Raw genomic sequence first — 22,955 nt, forward strand, 5'->3', positions numbered from 1 at the left:
CTTCCCTGAATTGTGATCCCTGTCACAGGAGTGGCAGCTCTGTCACTTACCAGCTGTGTGTTCTTGGGAAAGTTACCTAACCTTTTGTACTCAGTTTCTTCTGTAAAATGGGGATAACAGTAGTAGTGCCTATTGCACAGGGCTGAAGTGGGAATAAATGAGATATTGATATGGTTTAGAACAGAGCCTGGCACAGTATAAACACCCAATAAATGTTGAGCATTATCTTCATAAAGTCACATATGAAATACTTAGTAAATGTCAACATCTACCACAAACATTTTTTTTCATTTCAACAGATATTCAAAAAGCATTTAGAACAAATACTTAAAACAAAACAAAACACAAAAGAAAAACCATTTGAAGGGTGTGGGCCTAGATAAGACATGGTAGGATAGAGGTTTAGTTTTTTACAAAAGGTTGAAATAAGTGATAACACAAGGCAGTATATTAAGAATGGTTGTGAGAGATTCAAGCCTCTCTGGAAATGAGGAAGGAGCAATCACTTCTGCTGGGGAGGAGTCAGGAGGGACAGCAGTGCTGCAGGTATTGGCCTCTGTGGGGAGGCTTTAATGTCGGGGTGGTTGGAGGGGTCACAGCCAGAGGAGGTGGAAATGTGGCTGGCCCGGGAAGCTGGTCAGGGTGGCTGGGAGCCACCATTTTCTATAAAGACTTTAATAAGCCCTGGCTGGTTTTACCAGTAGTTAGAGTATCAGCCCGCAGACCAAGAGGTCTTGGGTTCAGTTTCTGGTCAAGGGCATGTACCTAGGTTGCAGGATCTCCACCCCGGGCCAGGGTGGATGTGGGAGGCAACCGATTGATGTGTCTCTCTCACATTGATATTTCTCTCTCCCTCTCCCTCCTTCCCTTCCACTCTCTCTAAGAAAATTGTTAGAAAAATTAGTCCTCAGGTGAGGATTAACAAAAACAAAGAAATAAACAAAGATTAGTTTAATCAAAGTGGCTTTGATGTTGAGAGCCAGGGGACTGCTCGCTGTACCCAGTTTTGCTCTCAATTAACCCAACTTCATTTGAAGGCCTGTGTTGGTTTGGTGTTTGCTGGTTGTCCATGCAGGTTGCTGTTCAGGTTGGCAGGTTTTGGGTTCCTTTAAGACAGTGGTTCCCAAAGTGGGGCACACGCCCCACAGGGGGGGCAATTTTGTTTTTAAGGGAGGCAATTCGAGAATGAGTTATTAACAGTGAATTTTTGCATTTCTTATGGTTCTAGGGGCCTCATATACAGTATATAAATATATATTGTGACATATTTATGTATTTCAGTTCTCTATTATATGTTTTGAAACATTATTTGCTACTTTTTCATATCACTTCATATTATTATTTAACAATTTCTTAGTAATTTCTTCCTCAGTACTTCAGCTGTCATTTATTTTTCTCTTTCATGGATGCCATGTTCTTTGGAAGCTTGTTTAGACCAAGTTAGTGGCCTTTTAGGCTTCCTCCCCGTGAATAGGAGTTCACTTTTTGAATAATAATAATTATATGTCCCGGGGGGGCGGGCAACCAGGATTTAGAGATGCTTAGGTGGGGCATGGCCAAAAAAAAGGTTGGGAACCACTGCTCTAAGGGCACTTATATAAATTTCTGGATTCTGTCATGTTTGTCCCTTTCCATTTATGTTAACAGCCTCACCTTTATCTGTATTTGCTCCCAAGCAAAATTCATTTGCTCATTCATTCACTAAATGTTTATAGAGTGCTTGGTATATTCTCAATTCTATGAACTGGCTATATAGCAGTGAACAAAGTGTGCTTTTTGGAGCTCATATTCTAGTGCAGGGAGAAACGGTAAGTAAACAAGAAACAGGTAGTGATTCTCTGTTACATAGAGAATTAAAATAGAATGATGTGATGTAGCGTGACTGGAAAATCACATTGGATTAGGTAGTCGGGAAAGGCCTGAGTTCTGAACGACAGGAAGAAAACAGCCATCAGAATGACCAAGGCAAGATGGGACAAGTGTAAAGGCCCTAAGGCAGGAATGAGCTTGACATAGTTGAGGAACAGAAAAAAGGCCTGTACTGTTAGCACACAGCTGGGATGAGGAGAAAGAGCACAGTCAGGGCCAGGCCACTCTGGGGTTTGTAGGCCTTGGTAGTAAGTTTGGGTGGAATTGCCAGTGTGAAGGGGAGTAATTGGAGGATCACAAGCAGGGAGTAGTAACATAGTCAGACCTAACATTTTTAAAAGATCAGTATTGCCCTGGCTAGTGTTTCTCAGTGGTTAGAATGTCAGCCCATGCACCCAAGGGTCTCTGGTTCGACTCCCAGTCAAGGGGATCTCTGGCCCCTGTCAAGGCACGTGCAGGAGGCAACCAATCGATGTGTCTCTCTCACATCGATATTTCTCTCTCCTTTCCTCTCCCTCCCTCCTTTCCACTCTGTCTAAAAATCAATGTAAAAAAATATACTTGGGTGAGGATTAATAAAATAAACAAACAAATCCTATCTAATAAAGAGGGAATATGCTAATTGACCATCACGACCTCACAAAGATGGTGGTGCCCATGGCCAATAAAGAGGGAATATGCTAATTGACTGCCGCACCCTCACAAGATGGCGGTACCCACAGCCACAAGATGGTGGCAGGTGTCACGCGCCTCATCTAGCCGGAGTCCCCCAGTCCCCTTAGCCCCGCTTCATCCAGATTCAGTCCCCCAGTCCCCTCAGCCCTGCCTCATCCAGCCTCAGTCCCCCAGTCCCCTCAGCCCTGCCTCATCCAGCCTCAGTCCCCCAGTCCCCTCAGCCCTGCCTCATCCAGCCTCAGTCCCCCAGTCCCCTCAGCCCCACAGAGGAAGGCAGTTGGGGGCTATCGGGCCAGGAGGGGAGGGCAGTTGGGGGCAATCAGGCCGCCAGGGGAAGACGGTTGGGGGCGATCGGGCCAGCAGGGGAGGGCAGTTGGAGGCAACCAGGCCAGCAGGGTAGGACAGTTGGGGACGATCATGCCGGCAGGGGAGCAGTTAGGCATCAATCAGGCCAGTAGGGGAGCAGTTAGGGGACTATCAGGCTGGCAGGCAGAGTGGTTAGGGGCAATCAGGCAGGCCGGCAGGTAAGTAGTTAGGAGCCAGCAGTCCCGGATTGTGAGAGGGATGTCCAACTGCCAGTTTAGGCCTACAGGGATCAGGCATAAACCGGCAGTTGGACATCCCCTAAGGGGTCCCAGATTAGAGAGGGTGTAGGCTGGGCTGAGGGACACCCCCCACCCCCGTGCACGAATTTTGTGCACCAGGCCTCTAGTAAATAAATAAAAAGACCACTCTTGACAACTGTGTGGATAATGGATTGGAGGGGCAAGAATGGAAATTAAAATATTATTAGGTAGGTTGCAACAGGATAAATTTTGATTATGACAATCCTACCTAATAATAGACAAATATGCAAATTGACCACACCTCCCGATACCCACAAGCCACGCCCACCATCCAATCAGAGCGAGTATGCAAATTAACCCAACCAAGATGGCTACAGCCACAGAGAGCAAGGTTTCCTAGGTAACAGAGGAGCCAAGCTTTCTGCCTGCCCTTGCCAGGCCTAAGCCTCCACTCAAGCTACAAAGTTTCAATTATAGAAGGTAAACAAATTCAAACAGAAATTGCGGCAGAACGAAGCTTGAGAGAGCAGGCCATGGTTGTCCCCGGCAACAGGGGAAGCAAAGCTTTCTGCACACCCTGGACGGGCCCACCCACTTAAGGCAACAAAGTTTCAATTATAACCCCAACAGAAATGGCTGCCGGCCACAGAGGGAGCCCCAGGCTTGGCTCCGCTCCAGGCTACAAAGTTTCAATTGTAGAAGGAAAATAAATTCCAGATGCCAGGGCCTCCGCTTGGGTTGCCAGGGGCCGTGGCTGGCCTGCAAACCACCACAGGCCCCTCGCTCAGGCCGCCCCATGCCCCAAGGGAACCCCACCCTGATCGGGGACACCCTTCAGGGCAAACCAGCTGGCCCCCACCCCCGTACCAGGCCTCTATCCTATCTAATAAAAGAGTAATATGCAGATTGATCATCACTGCAACACACAATATAGCTGCCCCATGTGGTCAAAGATCCTGCCCCCATGTGGACACAAGATGGCCACCACAAGATGGCCAGGAGGAGAGGGCAGTTGGGAGGCACCCGGCCTGCAAGGGAGGGCAGTTGAAAGGGACCAGGACTGCAAGGGAGGGCAGTTGGAGGTGATCAACCCTGCAGGAGAGGGCAGTTAGGGGTGACCAGGCTGGCAGAGGAGGGAAGTTGGGGGCAAACAGGCTGGCAGCGGAGTGGTTAGGGGGTGATCAGGCTGGCAGGCAGAAGCGGTTAGGGGCAATCAGGAAGGCAGGCAGGCAAGCAGTTGGGAGCCAGCAGTCCTGGATTGTGAGAGGGATCCCAGATTGGAGAGGGTACAGGCTGGGCTGAGGGACAACCCCCCTCCATGCACGAATTTCGTGCACCGGGCCTCTAGTATTATTATATTTTTACTTAAAACTTATTGCTTAATCAAGATTCAGTGTCGGTATGTGTGTGTGTGTGGGGGGGGGGGGGGAAAGAGGGTATTGTTTTTAAAATATGAAATTTCCAGAACTCTTACTCAGTAGAAAAACTCCAGTTAACCTCTTGAGAAAGCCTATTGGCAGATTGTACAAGATATGAAATGATTCCTTCCAACCTTGTTTGTCCCTTTTTTATTTCCTCCTTTTCTCTTGTATCCATTCTTTCTGGTCAAGTGGAAAAGGATGTCTGATCATGCCCTTGAAATTTATCTCAGTAGGGCCTGCTGCAATATTGTTGGGGAGACCTGGTAATAAGCAGAAATAACCAGGAACTTATCAGAAAACATCAGGCTTAAACAGTTATGATTTCCAAGGCTATGGTTGCTCTGGCTGAACAACCTTTAATGTTTCAATCCCTAAGCAGGATTTGTTTTTAGTTTCAGGCTTAGTCACAGTTCCAAAAAATAGGCATGAAGGTGGTAGAACCAAGGGGTTAGAGGGAGTAAAACAGAATGCTAATTTATGTTTCTTACTAGGTGATATCCAGAGCTATGCATAATATAAATATTTTTCCAAGGGTTTCTGCGCTAAATGTGTTTTGATGGCTTTGACCTTCCTGCAATCAGATAAACTTGCATTTAACCCCGCTAAACATAAAGTTTCACACTTTGCAAGCTTAAAAAGTCTCTCTGTTAGAAGTTAGATTTGTGTGGCAAGCAAAAAAAATTTTCCTCTGGCCAGACACCCATTTTCCATAACCATTCAGTCCCGGGATTTGAATGTGTTGCTTACTACCACTGTCCCCACCACTTTCTAGACAGCAGAGATGGGAAACATAACTAAGAACCAAGGAAAGGGAGGGCCGTAGTGCAGATAAAGAGCAGTAGGCGACTGAACCTGGTGAGGCAGTTTGCAGAACTGACAAGCAGTGTGATACCCGGTGGAGCTGCAGTGTCTGCTGCTTTAGGACTCAGGGAGATTATAAGTCAATCAGGGTGATTTAGGGAAAAACAAATTGTGACATGGTTCATCTTTTTCCCCCAGATGTTTTTCTGTTTTCTTTCACATGCCCAAATTGTCCAATTAATTAAGGAAAACATTGCAGTGGATTTCTTTGATGAAGCTTTTGCTAGTTCTGCTAGTTGAGAGCAAGTTTGTGTATATCCTTCATATAAGAGGGGAAAACAGCTCTTCCTTGTATTTATGGGTGCTCTCAATTTTGGCATCAGTATCCCCTCAAATATGCAGCTAGTGTTTTACATTGTTCCTCATACCAGGGCATAAAGGAGATTCTAGAAAAAAATCTACTTCATTTGTGATTCAGGTATTGCAAATTAGTCAATAATTTCAGCCCCCCTCTCCCCAGTCCAGATGTTTCCCTTAAGTCTCACTGAGAAAGAGTACAGGTCTTATTTCAAGATCCATCTCTGTTGCCATTGTTTCATCCTCAGGCTCAGTTTGCATTGTGTCTGTAGTGTGCCTTATACAGCTCAGGAAGGGTCAGTTGAATGAGACTGTTTCCTTCTCTCTCCTTTCTTTTTCCCTCACCAAAGTTATAGCATATGAAGGGGAAAAGTAGGGTCCCAGAGCTGGTCACTTCTGCCACAAGCTTTATGACTTTGGCCAGGCTAATTAACTTTTCTGGATCTTGGTTTTCTCACCTATAAAAGCTGTGATGGTTACATGAGAGTAAATGGAGAAGTGTTTTATCAATTGATTTAAATTCAGCAAAACTTACTGAGCGTCTGCTAGGTATAGCCTTGCACTAGGCTTTGAAGAGTATACCAAGATGAATGAAGACGAGGTGCCTGCCTTCCAAGAACTTGAGTTTTTCTTAGCCCGTGGGAGGTGAGCGGTGAATACTCGGGTATAAGAATGGATAAAGGGCTAGATTCTAACTCTCACCTTAATTTTTGACCCAGACCCAGGGTAAGGCATGCCACATATATTCACTTAATCTTTACAACTTATTTTCATGCCCTAGTGAGGAAACTGAGGCAACGAGAGAGATCTTATCTTCCTGTACAGGTTTACTTATTGGCTACTACTTAGAAATGTATTACCAGATATGTAATCACTTCTTGAAGATTAGGTATTTTCTTAGTTGCCCCTTCTTATTTTGCCTCAGGGTTACCTGGAGGGCAGTCTCCCCCAAACCTAAAATTGTGCCAGAAGGTAGTGTGAAGTAGTATAAGCATTATTTCACCTAAGAAGGGAGCTTGGTTTTGCTTTTGGTTTCACTGCTCAGTAGCTGTGTGGGCTTGGCTAAGTCATTCATCTCTTGAATATCAGTTGTATGATGTGGCTACTGAAAGGTTCTTCTAAGAGTTGTGTGAATCTAATTATGAGAGAAATATAATTGCTTACTTATATAATATCAATATAAGGCATTTTATTAATACTCTTTTCAAAAAGAAATTAGAAATTCATCAGAAGTAATAGTTTCATAAAAGCTTAGCATGGGAAGTTAGGAATGTTTTGAGTTTAACCCTAAATTTTGAGGCCACTAAAAAGGATGGCTAGTAACCTATCAACTAAACCTCTCTTGGTCCTATGGCCTAGAAGCATGCTTTGACTTAAGTGAACTGTTGACCTGACTTCAGATGGCATTTTTGGAAGGTGCTTTAAATACCACAGGAAGGTAGAAAGAACTCTGAACTTGATTTCAGCAGGCCAGGGTTCAAGTGTACTAGTACTGTCACTCATCACTTTGTAACCTTGAATTTTACTTGGTCTCCTTAAGCTTCAGTCTTAAGTTGGGAAGAATGATGCCTGCCTCAGAGTCACTTCACGGCTCAAGGATAATGGGATGGGAGAGCACGCACTAAACCATAGGCGGCTAGTTATTTACGTTGTTCCTTCAGTAGAGAAGTGAGTACTATTTTGTGACATGTATCCCTCTCTCCTTTTGCTTCCCCATGGCTGAAGGTGGACGGACAAGTGGTAGCACTGCTCGTGCAGAATCTGGAGCGCCTGGATGAGTCTGTGAAAGAGGAGGCGGACGGCGTGCACAACACTCTGGGTAAGGGCAAGGGCAGCCAGCATTCTCCGAGTTTCTTTGTGTTTGTTTTGGGGCTTGGTGCTCATTTCCCTTCCTCCTTCATAATAGAGTCCACAGCAGTAGTGTTTTCTTTCCGTCTGCTCCCAAACTGCCTCTTCAGAAATGAAGACCCTTGTGTAAATTTCATATAACTGCAGCTTTGGTTTGGCTTGCAGGTAATAAAAGCAGAAATGCACCTTCCTGCAAACCGCTGGCTTCTTTTAGCAGGTGCTTGCCTCCAAAAGTTAAGATGAAGTCTATGAAAATATATATATTTTTAAAAAAACAAACACAATTTTTTAGTCTTCTTATGTTGGTTTTTCTTCCCTTCACTGGAAATACAACCTTTTGATCAACTGTGTATCTTTATAGGACATTTTATTTGAAAAAGAGTTAGTGTTTCTTCCTTTTCTTATGTGCAGTTTGCCGTATAAACTGCAGGTTGCAATATTGCCATTAACTTGGCTGCCCCTTTATTATGTGTCCATTGAAGTAAATTCCTCTGCAGGATTTCCCTCCTACACCTTCCCAGTCTTCCACCCTGTATAGTTGCCAAACCAATAGCCTATTTAAAATCATGCTTTTGGGTAGTCCTCTTTATCACTAGTCGCTGTCGAATAAAGCCATAAGTGACATATCTGTAAGTAGAGCTTGAGAAATGAACGAGGCCCAGCAGCAGCAGAAAGTTTGATGAGATTAGATTTTCTCTCAGCTCTTTTGTGTCTGGCACAGATTTCTCTTGTAGTTTTATACTCTCTTTCGTGAAGATTATCATAAAGAAGGAGGAAGAAGGGAGTACCTAGGGAGTAAGAGGAGAGAGAACACAATAATCAGTAATTTGGGGGCTGGTCCTAGTCTACAGCCAGAATTTAGCATTGCCATCTGTTAGCCTAATGCTGAATTTTGCTGAATGGAAAGCTTATCAAAGTCTTAACTGACTGTTAATTAAAAGGGCCTGATGTAATGGAAAAAGTACCAGCCTGGCAATCTGTAGAAATCTGTCTACTTTCAGCTTGGTCACCTACCAATAGCTCAGCAAAGTCATCCCTCCCTCCCTTATTGAGCACCTGACGTTTGTCAGGCACTGTGCTAGGCACTGGGGCAGATTAAAAAGGAATTAGGCCGGCTGATGGGGTGGCCTGGAACAGAAAGGGAAAGGTAATAGAGGATGACAGATGATTAAATAGGAGTTAGTGGAGAGCACTCCGGAAGTGAAGAGGAAGAGCCTCTAAATTGCTGTATAGGAGCAAGTAGTACTGGGGCTGAATATGAAGACCGGTACATTTTGACAGAAATGTGACAAGGATCCTTGGGCAGGGGAGTAGCATTTGCAAAGCTGTGAATGGGCCTGAGCTTTGGGGAAAGAACAAATGCACTGTAGCAGTGGGAGATACGACCAGTGGAGTAAATTTGTCCAGATTATGGAAGACCTTGCAAAATATGGATTTTATTCTAATGGGCAATAGGAAACCATCTAAAATATAAGCAGAAGAATAAGAATGAGTTGATTAATATGAATGAGTTGATTTTCTTAGAAAATGTGAGAAAGTAATTTAAGGTATTATAATGATCATCTCTCAGGGGTCTGGTTGCTACTCTGCTCCCAAGGCTTTGTGTCCCACTTCCTGAGGGGGCTTCCCAGTTATTCTTTTTGTTTTTGTTAATCCTCACCCTAGGATATTTTTTCCATTGGTTTTTAGAGAGAGTGGAAGGGAAGAAGGGAGGGGGAGAGAGAACATTGATGTGAGAGAGACATATCGATTGGCTGCCTCCTGTATGAGCCCTGACCAGGGCCAGGGATTGAACCTGCAACCCCAGGTACATGCCTGAAGCTCTACCCACTGAACCACACCAGCCAAGGCTGCCCTATTATACTAGTACTTTAACTTGAAGATTGACATGGACAAAGGAGTGAGGAAGAAGATAAGGGGTGTGTTGATTTCTTCAACCCTTTCTCCTACAAGCATTGTGCTTGGAGAACACAGAATTCTATCTGCTTTATAATAACACCAGAGGCCCGGTGCACGAAATTCGTGCATGGGGGGTGGGGAGGGGGGGTGGGGGGGGTGTCCCTCAGCCCAGCCTGCACCCTCACCAATCTGGGACCCCTCGAGGGATGTCCGACTGCTCGTTTAGGCCCGATCCTGGTAGGATCGGGCCTAAACGGGCAGTCGGACATCCCTCTCACAATCCAGGACTGCTGCTTCCCAACTGCTCGCCTGCCTGCCTTCCTGATTGCCCCTAACTGCTTCTGCCTGCCAGCCTGATCACCCCCTAACCATTCCCCAGCCAGCCTGTTTGCCCCTAACTGCCCTCCCCTGCAGGCCTGGTCATCCCTACCTGCCCTCCCCTGAAGGCCTGGTCACCCCTAACTGCCCTCCACTGCAGGCCTGGTCACCCCTAACTGCCCTCCCCTGCAGGCCTGGTCCCTCCCAACTGCCCTCCCCTGCAGGCCTCCCCCCCCCCGCCAACTGCTCTCCCCTACAGGCCTGGGTCCCCCCCCCAACTGGCCTTCCCTGCAGGCCCGGTCGCCCCCAACTTCCCTCCTCTGCCAGCTTGGTCACCCCTAACTGCCCTCCCCTACAGGCTTAATTGCCCCCAACTGCCCTCCCTTGCAGGCCTGGTCCCTCCCAAATGTCCTCCCCTGCTGGCCTGATCGCCCACAACTGCCCTCCCTTGCAGACCTGGTCCCTCCCAACTACCTCCCCTGCTGGCCATCTTGTGGTGGCCATCTTGTGTCCACATGGGGGCAGCCATCTTTGACTACATGGGGGCAGGATCTTTGATCACATAGGGGCAGCCATCTTGTGTGTTGGAGTGATGGTCAATTTGTATGTTACTCTTTTATTAGATAGGATACTCTGGGATACAGGGTGAAAGAGGTCCTAAAGGAAATGAAATGAAAGCATTGGATGTGTTAGAAGGGGACTATAGGTGATTTTTTTAAATGCCCCCTTTTTAGTATTATTGTTATGCAATAACTTTTTTGGCCTCCTAATTTTTAATTTCTTTATTAAGCAGCAATTTGGCTGTTTTTGAAGAGAATGGGACCAATTATGTTTCTTTCTGAGTATCAGACAGTTCCCTCTGCCAGCATGGCCTTTCCCCTCTATGCACATTATTTTTTTCAATTAAGATTATGCTTGGTTCCTTTGCAGTACAGGCAAAGAGAACTGAAAGTGGATGAAACAGGAAAGGAAGAGACTCTGAGTTCACCATCTTCTGATTTTTTTCCTAAGGTCTTTATGAAGGCTCTGTCTCTTTAGTCATAGTCTCTTGGATTCTAGTACAATGAGGACTCAGGGTCTTTGTAGGTAAAGATCCACCCTTCTGTGTGTTCTGCTCTAGTGTTTTTCCCTGTTAGCACAGAAAGTCTATCACTCCTTTTGTGAACTCCATCATTTTCAGTTATAACTTTTACTTATAACTTGAAGAAAAAAAACCCATAACATCTCCCTGGTTAATCTAAAAATGACAACACATCATCTGGCTGGGAGGAATACAGAGAAGTAGGAAGAGGAATAAAATGCCTGCCATGGGAAGCAGGCTTGTTGCAGATGGAACAAAGTTGTCTTCCCAAACGACTGGTGTCTGTCTCCCTTCAGCTATTGTGGAAAACATGGCTGAGTTCCGGCCGGAGATGTGTACAGAGGCTGCCCAGCAGGGTCTTCTGCAGTGGCTGTTGAAGAGGCTGAAGGTAAGTTTGGCTTTGTGGGAAGGCAGGTCAGACTTCTCTTCTGTGAGCCTGGCACATGCTGGGTCTCTGGCATTGATTGTTATCCCCAGGCTTGTAGGATCTAGTTTGAGAATTTTTTGAGTGCCGACTTATGAACTCTTTATTTCTCCTCTTTTGTTTGTTTTAAAAGAAAACAGTTTAAAAATACTTTAATACCTCTGAAAATATTACAAACTTGTTGTAGAAATACAAACAAATGCATGTGATACAGAGGGCATAAAACTGAAGGTAAAAGTCTTCTAGTTCCATCTCCCAGAAGCAGCCACTCTTAGCAAACAGTATTTTATCTATCCTTCCAGAAATTTGTTGTGCACATATAGGGGTGTGTGTGTGTGTGTTTCACAAATAGAAATATATAGTATTTTTTAAAGCCCCTTAACCTGGCCTGTCTGACCCTTCCATTTCTCAGTTTTGAAACATTGGCCTTATTATCTTTCAGACATCTCTTTTACCTATCCCCTGCTCTGCAAAGGTCAAAATTATTTCGACTTCTGTATTTGTCTTTGCTAATGCTCCTCCTTCCACCAGGAATGACTCCTATCTTTTTCATATTTAGATTATATACACTGTTCATTAACCAGCTTAAATCCCTACTCTTTCATGTATTCTCCCATCATTTTTAGAATTGGAAGGAATTGTATTAAGTTCTATTGCAGATAAAAAATTAAGAGTTGATACTTATAGAGATCAAGTGCCTTGCCCAAATTCATAGAGCTAAAATTAAAATCCAAGCATCCAGACTCCTTTATGCACCGTTTCCCTAGCATCACCCCCACCCCCGCCCCAAGCCCATACTGCCATCTTTCTTTCCTGAATAGCAACCATTTTACTTTCTCCCTACTGGTTCTCCAGTGGAGGTTAGCAGATCTGGGTTCTCCCAGTTATATACCCATAACTGTGTGACACTTACCTTCATGGAGCATCTTTTCTTCATCACTTGGCAGACTTGAATTTTATTATTGTGCTCATTGTCTTACTCCAAATACCTTTAAGCTCCTTAAGAGCAAGGACTGAGTTTCTATCATATTTGCATCTTCTCCCAATTGTTTTCAGGGTGTGCATCCTGACCAGGAACATCCGAATCACCTGGCAGCTTGTTAGAAATGTGTATTCTTTTTTTTTTAAATTTTAAAAATATATATTTTTATTGATTTTATAGAGGAAGGGAGAGGGGAGAGAGAAACATCAATTATGAGAGAGAATAATTAATCGGCTGCCTCCTGCACGCTCCACACTGGGGATTGAGCCCACAACTAGGGCATGTGCCTTGACCAGAAATTGAACCATGACTTCTCAGTTCATAAGTCAGCACTCAACCACTGAGCCATGGTGGCTGGGCAGAAATACACATTCTTAGGGTGGGGGAAGGGGGAGAGATCAATCAAAGGACTTGTATGCATGCATATAAGCATAACCAATGGACACAGACACTAGGGGGGTGAGGGCATGAGCAGGGGTGGGGTGGGGGGCAATAAGGGGATAAGGACACATATGTAATACCTTAATCAATGAAGAAAATAAATAAAAATTTTAAAAAAAGAATAACTTTCCCTTAAAAAAGAGAAATACACATTCTTGAACCCATCCCACTAGACCCCCTGAATCTTAGGACAGAGCCAGCAACCTATCTTAACATCCAAGTGATTCTGATACATGCTGACATCTAAGAACCAGCATCCTAGATTATTTGTTTACATTACTTGGTAAAGCCATGCTATTTTACTGATCATGTATATTTATTCAGTAGTCCTTGAATAATGTTAAGTGTGTAGCACATTGATGAGTCTCTATTTTGAATTGGTCACCTAGTAATATATAAAGATATGCTTGGATTTCTTCATCCACTAAATGAAATCACTAATTTGTACTAATGAGGATGAAATCCATTGCAGATGATTGCATTAAATGGTTTAGCAGGTAAGCAAATAACAGTAGTGTGAGAGATACTGCAGCACAGCGTATTTTTCCATGGGGAATACAAATTCCTTAGGATATCATATACTATTGAAAATGATACCAAAACCCCCAAATTTTATTTATTTTTCCTAAAGAAACAAAATTAAGATTCCCCTTTTGTTTCTCAATTAAATCATTGCTTTAAAAACATTGCAACATTCAGCAAATGAGCTAATGAATTGAGTATTGGCTTTATTATACAACATGTACAACTGGTTAATGCTAGGTCCTTAGCCTCGATGACCAAGAGTTGGCAGTTTACACGCGACAGTCTGCTTTGACAGTTGTACAGGGCTGTAGATGTGTCTGAACCTGCCCCATGTGTTCCAAGCACCAGAGGTGAGCTGCAGAAATAACCTGAAGCTTCTGGCTGCGGGTGGTAGCATAATTGTTTTGTACTTTCCAAAAAAGCAGCAGCTCCAGAAAGGTGAAGTTTAATTTTATTCAAGGCCTAGTGCATGCTGAGTACAAACTTGTGCTTGACTTTGTAATTACTCTGACAGCTGAAAGGTTTAGCATCACCAGGCTCCTGGATAGAAGAGAGCCCCAGAAGTTCCAAGTCCCATTGGTTTACTTTGCCAAATCCAAGGGACTGTGGCTGCTAAATGAATTCTCCTTCCTTCTAATTTTGACTAAATGCCCTCTTAATTTGGCAGTTTGGTATTTGCAAGCTTGGAGGCTGTCATCTCTTTGGCTAGACATTAAAGATTATTCTCCCTTTTCCCCACCTAGCCCATCGTTTATTTCTTTTCTATCAGTTTAAAATATTTGGCTGTCATCTTCATCATCATCACTTACACCACTAAGTTTTCCCTGTCCCATGTGAGTGTTGTACATTGGCAATTTAACGTGTACAATTAGATGACCAGACGTCCCGCTTTTGGTGGGACAGTCCCGATTTTTAACAATTTGTCCTGCGTCCCGCGGCGTTTTAAAGAAGTCCCAATTTTTGGAAAGAATGCACGACAAGCTAGGGAACGGCGGGAGAACGGGAAGGGAATATACGGTTTTCGGCGGCCATGTGGCTATTTAGCCAGGATATGAGTTTTATATTATTTTTGTTAATTTTATAATGTTAAACTTTAATAATAACAAATAATTGTTGAGAACTGATTATCGAGAACTGCTTATCAAAGTTCGCATTGTTGATCAGTTGTTAGAATTCGACCACCATTGTTTGGACTTAATGAACAATGGCATTTTTTGGGATTGGCAACGACGAAAACATTTTGTAACTGTCTCTCAGATGATACACATCGTACTGAGTGCTAGTAAGCTAGTTAAATAAGTGATGTCATTACAAATCAGCTATTCAGATAATTTAGGTAAGTAATTTATTTATTTATTTCATAAATACATAAATTTTCTTGAATTTAGCAGACAGTACTCGTATTATTTATATTTTATAGTGGCGGCAAAAAGTCTAGCGCCGGCCTTGAAAGTGACACTTACGACTTACGTTACGGCAAATTCATGACCTTTTAAACAACGACAGCAATCTACTAAAAAAATTCACTCAAATGAGAAATATGCCAAAGAATAAAATAATACTATACATAATTTTTTGTTTATTATATTTGTAAATTGTACTTATGTTGAAATTTAAAAAAACATATTACAATACTATTTTTGCGTTCTATGAAAATTTTTGTTGCTCCATATAGACCAAATTTTTAATCAAGAACCCCCTCTCGTCCCCCGGTCAATGGTGTCCCACTTTACCATTGTTAAAATCTGGTCACCTTAGTGTACAAAGGGTTATTCAGTACTGTATGTACTGTATGTACTGTACAATATGTACTAGTTTATTTCTGATCCTCATAAACAACTCTCCAAGTAAGTGCTGCTATCCCGTTTACAGATGAGGGAAGAATCCCAGAGAGGAGATACCTTGTCTAAACCCCACGGGAAGTATGTGGGAGAGCCTGTGACAGCCGGGCCTTGCTAGCTTTAAAGCCTCCTCCTCTTACCAGGCTGTTTTCCAAAAGCATCCCTTTCAGGGGCTGAAGCATTGCAGGGCTCAGCGTTGGGAGTTGAAGGGCCTAATCCAAGGGTCCTCAAACTTTTTAAACAGGGGGCCAGTTCACTGTCCCTCAGACTGTTGGAGGGCCAGACTATAGTTTAAAAAAAAAACTATGAACAAATTCCTATGCACACTGCACATATCTTATTTTGAAGTAAAAAAACAAAATGGCAAAAACACCCGCATGTGGCCCACGGGCCGTAGTTTGAGAATGCCTGGCCCAATCAGTTTGACTTTCTCATTACTCCTTCATGCCAGTTTTTCAATCAAAGGACCTATATTTTAAGAAAAAAGTGATGAAGTTAGATTTTGATTTTTTTTTTTAATTTTTGTTTACTTTAGGGCAAATTGGAAACTCCTTGAAGTGATACACGGCAAAAGCTGCAGATTTTCTGGGGGGAATCAGGAATTCTCAATAGAGGGGAACTCAGCTGTTGGGTGCCTATTAAGTATATACTAGTTTATTTAATCACCTCAAGAGAAAATTATGATTTGTTTTTACTTAACATGAGAGAAAGTGAGTTAGAGAGGCAGAGTAATTTGGCCAAGATCAAATGACAGGTAATCGTTAGAGCTGAGATTCTAATGTGGATATTTCTGATTCCAGTCATCAGAAAAACTTTTAGTACCTATTGTTAGATACTTCCATATCTTGTTTAATTCTCACAGTAACTCCCCCAAGAGATGTTATTTTATTATTTCCATTTTACAGATAAGGAAACTTGGGACCAAGAAATGTTACTTTGGGTCATAGATGCCCATTCTCAGTTCGTGGTGCCATTAGTGTCTCAGACTTTTGTTTTTATAGCATCCCTGTGCCAAAAAGGATATAACTGTCCCATGTATTAAGTAGTTAGGTGCGGACAGTTTGATAATACATATTTATGTCTTAACATTTTAGTGCCATTTGAAAAAATAATACACATGAATTAAAAGACAATATTTTTTATTTAATTCTTAAATACCACAGTTACTTACTGATAGATGTGTGTGCCTTTTCAGTTCTGTACAACTTCTGAAACCTTGGAATCAGATTGAATACCACCACCCTCTTTCCTATTTCACACAGTTCTTTTATCATGGCAACCACCAAAACCCAAATACAGAACGATTGGATGTCATGAAAAGAAATGCACCTGGAGCTAGTAGTTAATGTAGTGTTGAGCAGATGTTAAATGTCACTGTGCTTTCCTTGGAAATTGAAAATATCCTATGGTGCCCCTGTGAGTTCAGTATAACACCAGGTACCTCGACATGCAGTTTGGGAACTGCAGACTTTGTGCCACATAGGTAGTGCATGCTCATTAGTCAAACCTAGGTATGTCTGATCCCAGAGTCATGTCCTTTTCTTAATGTTACTGTATTACTTGATAAAATTAATATTAATTCAGTACCATAATTTAATGCCTTAACAGACAACGTTCATGTTTATGTCAAATTCACCTCTATTTGCTGTCATGTTCAATTCTTTGTCTTGCATATAGCAGATGCCCAATAAATATTTGTTGGGGAAAAAGAAAATCTATCCACTACCTTGGAGACAGGCGTTTATAAAATCAAATAAAGGGTAAGAGAGGCATTGGAATCATGGAAAGGCTATTGTTCTAGTGGCCTGATTCTTAGGGCTTCTTTCAGTTAAGTGTATCTTGTTTTAAACAAGAACCCTGACCCTTGAAAAGCATATCAGTTGTGTGGCTTAAATCTTTTAAAATGGCAATACTTGTAACTTAAATAATTTGAGTAAGTAATTCTATTGGCAGATTCTTGATTCTTATGGCCATGTTCACCCCTTGGCTTTTCACTTTTGTGGTTTGATTTTTATAAAACTGTTTTCCTTAAAGTGAAACATGCCACAAATTTCATTTAAACCCTGGCTCTTATACTGAATTTCTTGAAACAAGGCCTTAAGCTTGCCCAGGGAGCATACCTTGCAGTCAGCACACGTAAGTCCTTGCATTTACAGATCTTTTAATCTAAGATGGGTCATACCTGGTCAGCCTCCTGAAACCCTGTGGGGTGCACTTAGGCTTGACGAGGGAGACGTGCACAGAAAACTGAAAAGATGCTGGCATTGCTTCATTAAGGGCCACTCTTCCTTCTTAAGTACAAAATCAATGTCCAAACAGAACTGTGAATGGCGCTAAGGTGATAGAAGTGTTAGCTTCAAGATAAACACTTCCCCTGTCCTTTCCAGATACAAGAATTATTTGTCATTTCAAAAAACCTGGAGAGGTAGCAAGGCTGCTGCTGATTAGCAGTTGTTGTCTATGTTCCTGCATTTTAAGGATCAAGGGTACAGTAAATAAAAAGACATTGATGAGGCTTGGTCCTCTCTGCACCTTTATCCGAAGGGCATTGTTAATGATGAGAGATTTGAGTCTCGCTACTGAAGCAGCAATGTGGACGGCCATGAAAAAGAGTCTCTGCAGTAGATGTGTGCCCCCTGGAACTCCAAGTAGCAGCGCATGCAGCAGGCAAAGAATTGTGGGTAGCAATTTGGGTGTTAAAATATTAACACATTTCTGCATATTTAATGTGGTTTCCTTTTTAAATAGTAGGCAGATTATGGCACACAAGCAGATAGGTTTATGATTTCAAATTAAATTTTAAACATTAAAAAATCCAAAGGCACTACTTTGTTATAAATACACTCAACTAATCTAAATATGAACTTCTTTCTTTTCAACTTCTCTAATGTGTCAGCTAATTTACAGCCTAATTTTATCATTATAACTCGTGAACAAAGCTTTATGATAAGGGTTTAGTCTTAAAGTTCAAAAATTTCAATTACTCATCTAGTTCACATTTTGAGTACGTAGTATGTGCTAGACAGTAGTCTCTGGACTCAAATTGGGGCATCTGGGAAGGCCTCCCAGAGGTGGTGACATTCATACCTGGGCATTAGGAATGTGAGAGACTGTGTTCATCTGTCGTTTATGGTTTTATTATGTAGTTCTTGAGAGCAGAGGCAGACTTTTTTTTTTTTTTTTACTCTTAACCTGCCTTTTCCCTTTCTAACTTCTATTTTTCTGTAACTCAGGTTCTAGTACTTGTGAAAAATTCATGCTGGGGAGGGAAACAGGGCCCCATAATGTTGGTTTGTTTGTTTGTTTTTCTCATTTCTCCTATTTCCTTATAGGCAAAGATGCCTTTCGATGCCAACAAACTGTATTGTAGTGAAGTGCTGGCCATATTGCTCCAGGACAATGATGGTGAGGCTCCCTCTCAGTATTGATATTCTGTTAGGATAGGAGCTAGGCTTGTTTCAGATCATGACAGCAAGCTCTTTTGCCTTTGGCATCCCCTTGCTCTCCCTCTCGCTCTCTGTGCAGCTTTTGTACTCTGTCAAGCTGTATTGATTTTGTTTGCTGATGTATCAGTGTTAGACGGCTGTAAAATCTGACAGTTAGCTTCATTTTTTTTCTTCCTCTATTTTTTCCCCTTTTAGAAAACAGGGAATTGCTTGGGGAGCTGGATGGAATCGATGTGCTTCTTCAGCAGTTATCCGTGAGTAATTCTTATGCTTCCTGTCTGCCATGAGGATACATGGCCTGCTTTAAATGGGAGGTGGAGCTGGAAATTGTGGGAAGGAATAAGCCATGTGATGCAAAGCATGTGGAGTCTGTTGTTAGGTTTGAGGTTACAGTGGAGGTACATGATTTGCCTCCTTTTCTTAGTCATTTGTTTTTTATGATCAGCTATCACTGTGTATCTCATATGGATTTTCTTGGTCTCTTTTGATATTTATCAATTCAAAAAAGGTGCTTCCTGCTTAAGTGTATGTGTGGGGGCTATGAATACCAAGTTATTTTTAGTTGACCCATTCCCAAGATTATTCACTTCCTTTCCTTTTATTCTGCCACTGAAATAGAGTCTGTTCATTTTCCAAATAAGTTCAAGGAATACAGCTTCCAGGGCAGTGGGGTAGAGGTCACAGACAAGGGAAGGATGAATAAGAAATTGGAAATTGCCATTTGTTCATTGTAAGAAATGTAAATCCACTTGAAATGTTGTTCTGCTGGCATTCTGAAAACACTGTTAAGATTTCTTCTAACAAATCTCATCTGTGCTATTCCAAAAACAGGACTGAAAATAGATCATTTGGATAAAATCTTGAGAGTGTTGGGAGTGTCTGAGATGTCAGTTTGCATACAGCTTCCCTCTTGGTGCCAGCAGCCTGAGTGGCTTGGCCTCCACCCCCAAAAATGGAGTTTTGAAATGTGAATCTGTTTTCAATTCTGGGAAGGTGCTTAGTCTTGTTCCTGCAAGGTTATTGATCATTTTGGAATAGACTGTATGGGTATGCAGATACTGTTAAGAGGCTTTCCCCTTAATATGCCACATATCTCTCTGGCAAAGACAAAACTTTTGCTTTAAGCTGTTCCCATGACTTAGAGCCATAGCTGCTGTTCGAGGCAGTTCATTAGCCCTGATGGTTAGAAAACTCTTCCTTATATTGAGCCAATATTTGCCCTTCTGTATTGGAGTTGTTTTTTAGAAGGGGAAGGAAGGAGTTGTGGTTGGGTTGAGCCAGTGGAGGGCTTTGGGGATAACTGGAAAAGTTTCTTGAGTTGGATGGTGGTTTCAGGGGTGCTCACCTTATTCATTTAACTATTTTAGGGTTTTCTATATTTGTATTCTATTTCACAGTAAAATAATTTTTTTTATAAACTCTGCCTCTTTGAAACTATCAACCACTCATAGACCCAATGGTCAGTTGATTTTTTTTTTTTTTTGTGTGAACTGACAACCATTTATTTAATACCTGTGAATCAGAAAGCCCAGTTTTTCTTTAATAGACACTAATGAGAATTTTGTTTGATAAGCTTTTGTTCCCACTACTGTGGTGTTATCATGACAGGCAGGCTTTAGAAATTGTTGAATGCTGGCTGATGAAAAGACATTCTCTTAGGGGCTGTGCTTTCTGATGTCTTTGCTTGGCAGGTATTTAAAAGACACAATCCTAGCACTGCGGAGGAACAGGAGATGATGGAGAATCTGTTTGATTCGCTCTGTTCCTGCCTAATGCTCAGTTCCAATCGTGAGCGCTTCCTGAAGGGCGAGGGTCTTCAGCTGATGAATCTCATGCTCAGGTATGTTACCTCCTAGCTCTCATACTTTTTGCCCAACTCCTGTCTTTTAGCCTAAATTAAAGGACATATAGTTATGGTTTTTTATTCCCTTGAGCTTCCTCTTAGATATATAAATCATAAAGTCTTCAGGGGTGTGAGTCGTCTTTTCTAAAGTGAGAATGGGCAAATAAAAGTATCTTGGTCTTTTTGCTCTATTTTGTCCGTTGGTAATATGACCACTCCATTGAAGGGAAATGTCTTTTTTCTCCTTCTCATAATGTTAGTTTTTGGGGAAATCTAAAACTTCTAAACATTTATTAATTTCTAAACTGAGCCCAATTTTTTAATATTCCATATAGACCTATCTATGCCATACATTTGTTTATATTTTATTATTGACAGTAGACTATCATTCATATTTATAATTTTCAATATATATTATTTTCAGTGATGAATTGTGCATGTGCTATGTGGCTAGCATCAGAGATAAGAAAATGTGCAAGACGGTTTTAGAACTTTTCTTTATTATTTATGTTCTGATTTCTTAAAATATTTAAAGTGGGTATCATGTTAGCATATTTCACAGAATCCTAAAGTTGGAAGTAAATGGGAAGTATCTTATATCCATAACTCTTTTGAAAAGGAGGAGAGAGATAGGGAGGGGGGATAATAACTAGAGTGTGGTGGAGGGTCAAGGAACAGTTTCCTAAATTGAGGGATACTAGATCATGTTTGCATGGTTGGAAGACTCTAGTCATTATTGAATTATTCTTTATGAAATTGAGCCATAGTCTATTGTCTTGAAAATTCTACTCCCATATACTGAAAACTCTCTTAAATTATTTATTTGACAAAATATTTTTATAAATCGAATATATACCAATAAAATACAATTTAGAATATACTGCTTTTAAACACTAGTATGATACTATTTTGAGTATGACAGGATTCTTACCTTCAAGGAAAAAAACACAAAAAACTCATTACCCAAATACAACCCAACTTTGGTTGTATACCCTATTCTTTTTTTTTTTTTTTTTTTAATGTAATTGGTTTCTTGTTTTTAACAGCTTTTTAGGCCTGCCACACATGTAATTTTCTATTCTGTTTCTTTTTAAACTTGACATGCTGTTTTCCATGCCGTGACATAATCTTCATGAGAGTTTTCAATACCTGCATAATGGACTCTCAGGGAATGTAGCTTACTTAGTATTTTATTGTTGATATAAGTTACTTTTAATGTTTTGCTATTATAAAAAATTCTACAGTGACCATTTTGTGCTTAAAATTGCTTTTGTATTTAATATTATCAAGATATATATTTCTAAAATACTTTCGCTTTAAAGGCTGGGGGCACAGTAGACCTCTTCATTTGTCCAGTGTGTATCATACCCTAGACTGATTGAAAATCTTCCTTTCTTGAATTGCTTTAAAATTTTTATTTTAAAATGCAGAGGGGGCATTGAAATTATTCAGAGGCCTTTAGTGTTCAGGTGATTTCTGCTAGCTTTCCTCTCTTGAGTCTTTTGTTTGCTTATCTCCTTTACCCTTCTAATTGCCTGTTCTTTTGTTGAAATGACCAACCTTCTCTCAAGCAAATAGCAATAAAGAAGATGCATTTGGCTTCCTGGGCTTTCTAACCTTAAAACTACACTCTGCAGGGACTTTTCCCTAAGCTTCTTAAAGGTCTGAACTGCCAGTGTCTTTGGATGGTTGAGTGTAAATATGAAGTGATGTATTCCTGTAGCATATGGCTTGGTAATGTGCAGCAGTGGGGAGCTGAATAAATAACTAGAAATATGGATTATTCAAACAGGAATGCTGAGATTCTGGGAGCCTAATTAAAAAGAAGCTCCAAAGACTTAGAAACGAACTCTCTAGGATCTCCTAACTTTTCATTTTTGAATGCTGAAGTTACTGTTAGATTAATTCTTCTGCATTAATTAGCTATATTAGCAGATTCAGCATTTCCTTTTTTCTCTTTTCTATGCTCTTCATTCTATGTTATTTTTCTTCTTCTGACTCTCAAGTGGAAAGTTTAATTGGGAGGGAATTTTTTTCTACTAGATTTGTCCTTCTGATCTAGCAAGATCTGCCAAATTGTTCTTTGTTAGAGAGAGCCTATTGAAGACTAGGGAAGCTGTAACACTAAAAGTTCAGGAAAATTTCTATGGCTCCATTGCCCCTACTGCTGATTTTTACTTTGATTCAGGCATTCATCAGTTACGAAATGCGCACCTGGGAAGGTGGCAGCGTAGTATAGCATGGAAGCGATACAGGCATATTGGGGGTCTGGGGACCCAAGGGTTCACAACACACTGTGGATTCTTGGCTTTCCACAGAAAAGAATCCAAATGCAAGCCAACATAGAATTTAAAGTGAAAGAGAGCTTTTTTACTGAAGCAACGAGACACAGAGTGAGCTATTCCACAGACAGAGCAGCCCCTTCCTAGTGGGATTTATTTATTTTTATTGAGGCTCATTTAATTGAGGGGTAGGGCATTCAATAAGGGGGAGGAATATTCAGTATCTTTCCCGGGACAGAGGTGGAGACTTCTCAGAAAGCCCTGTAGGCCATTTTGGTTCCTTCTATGGGCTTTCCATTTATCATGGCACAAGGGGTGTGTCATTTACTATGTGAA

General features: G+C 41.6%; 1 protein-coding gene across 1 annotated transcript in view; it reads left to right on the forward strand.

Annotated features, from left to right (window-relative positions):
* Window positions 1–22,955, forward strand: part of CTNNBL1 (catenin beta like 1) — a 179,168-nt gene that overhangs the window by 74,403 nt on the left and 81,810 nt on the right. Inside the window, exons 6-10 of the mRNA XM_028157740.2 lie at window positions 7,415–7,508; window positions 11,132–11,223; window positions 18,381–18,453; window positions 18,690–18,748; window positions 20,186–20,334. Coding sequence (XP_028013541.2) covers window positions 7,415–7,508; window positions 11,132–11,223; window positions 18,381–18,453; window positions 18,690–18,748; window positions 20,186–20,334 — 467 coding nt within the window. The remainder of the gene's footprint in view (window positions 1–7,414; window positions 7,509–11,131; window positions 11,224–18,380; window positions 18,454–18,689; window positions 18,749–20,185; window positions 20,335–22,955) is intronic.

The sequence above is a fragment of the Eptesicus fuscus genome, chromosome 12 (genome assembly GCF_027574615.1).
Source record: "Eptesicus fuscus isolate TK198812 chromosome 12, DD_ASM_mEF_20220401, whole genome shotgun sequence".
Lineage (NCBI taxonomy): Eukaryota > Metazoa > Chordata > Mammalia > Chiroptera > Vespertilionidae > Eptesicus > Eptesicus fuscus.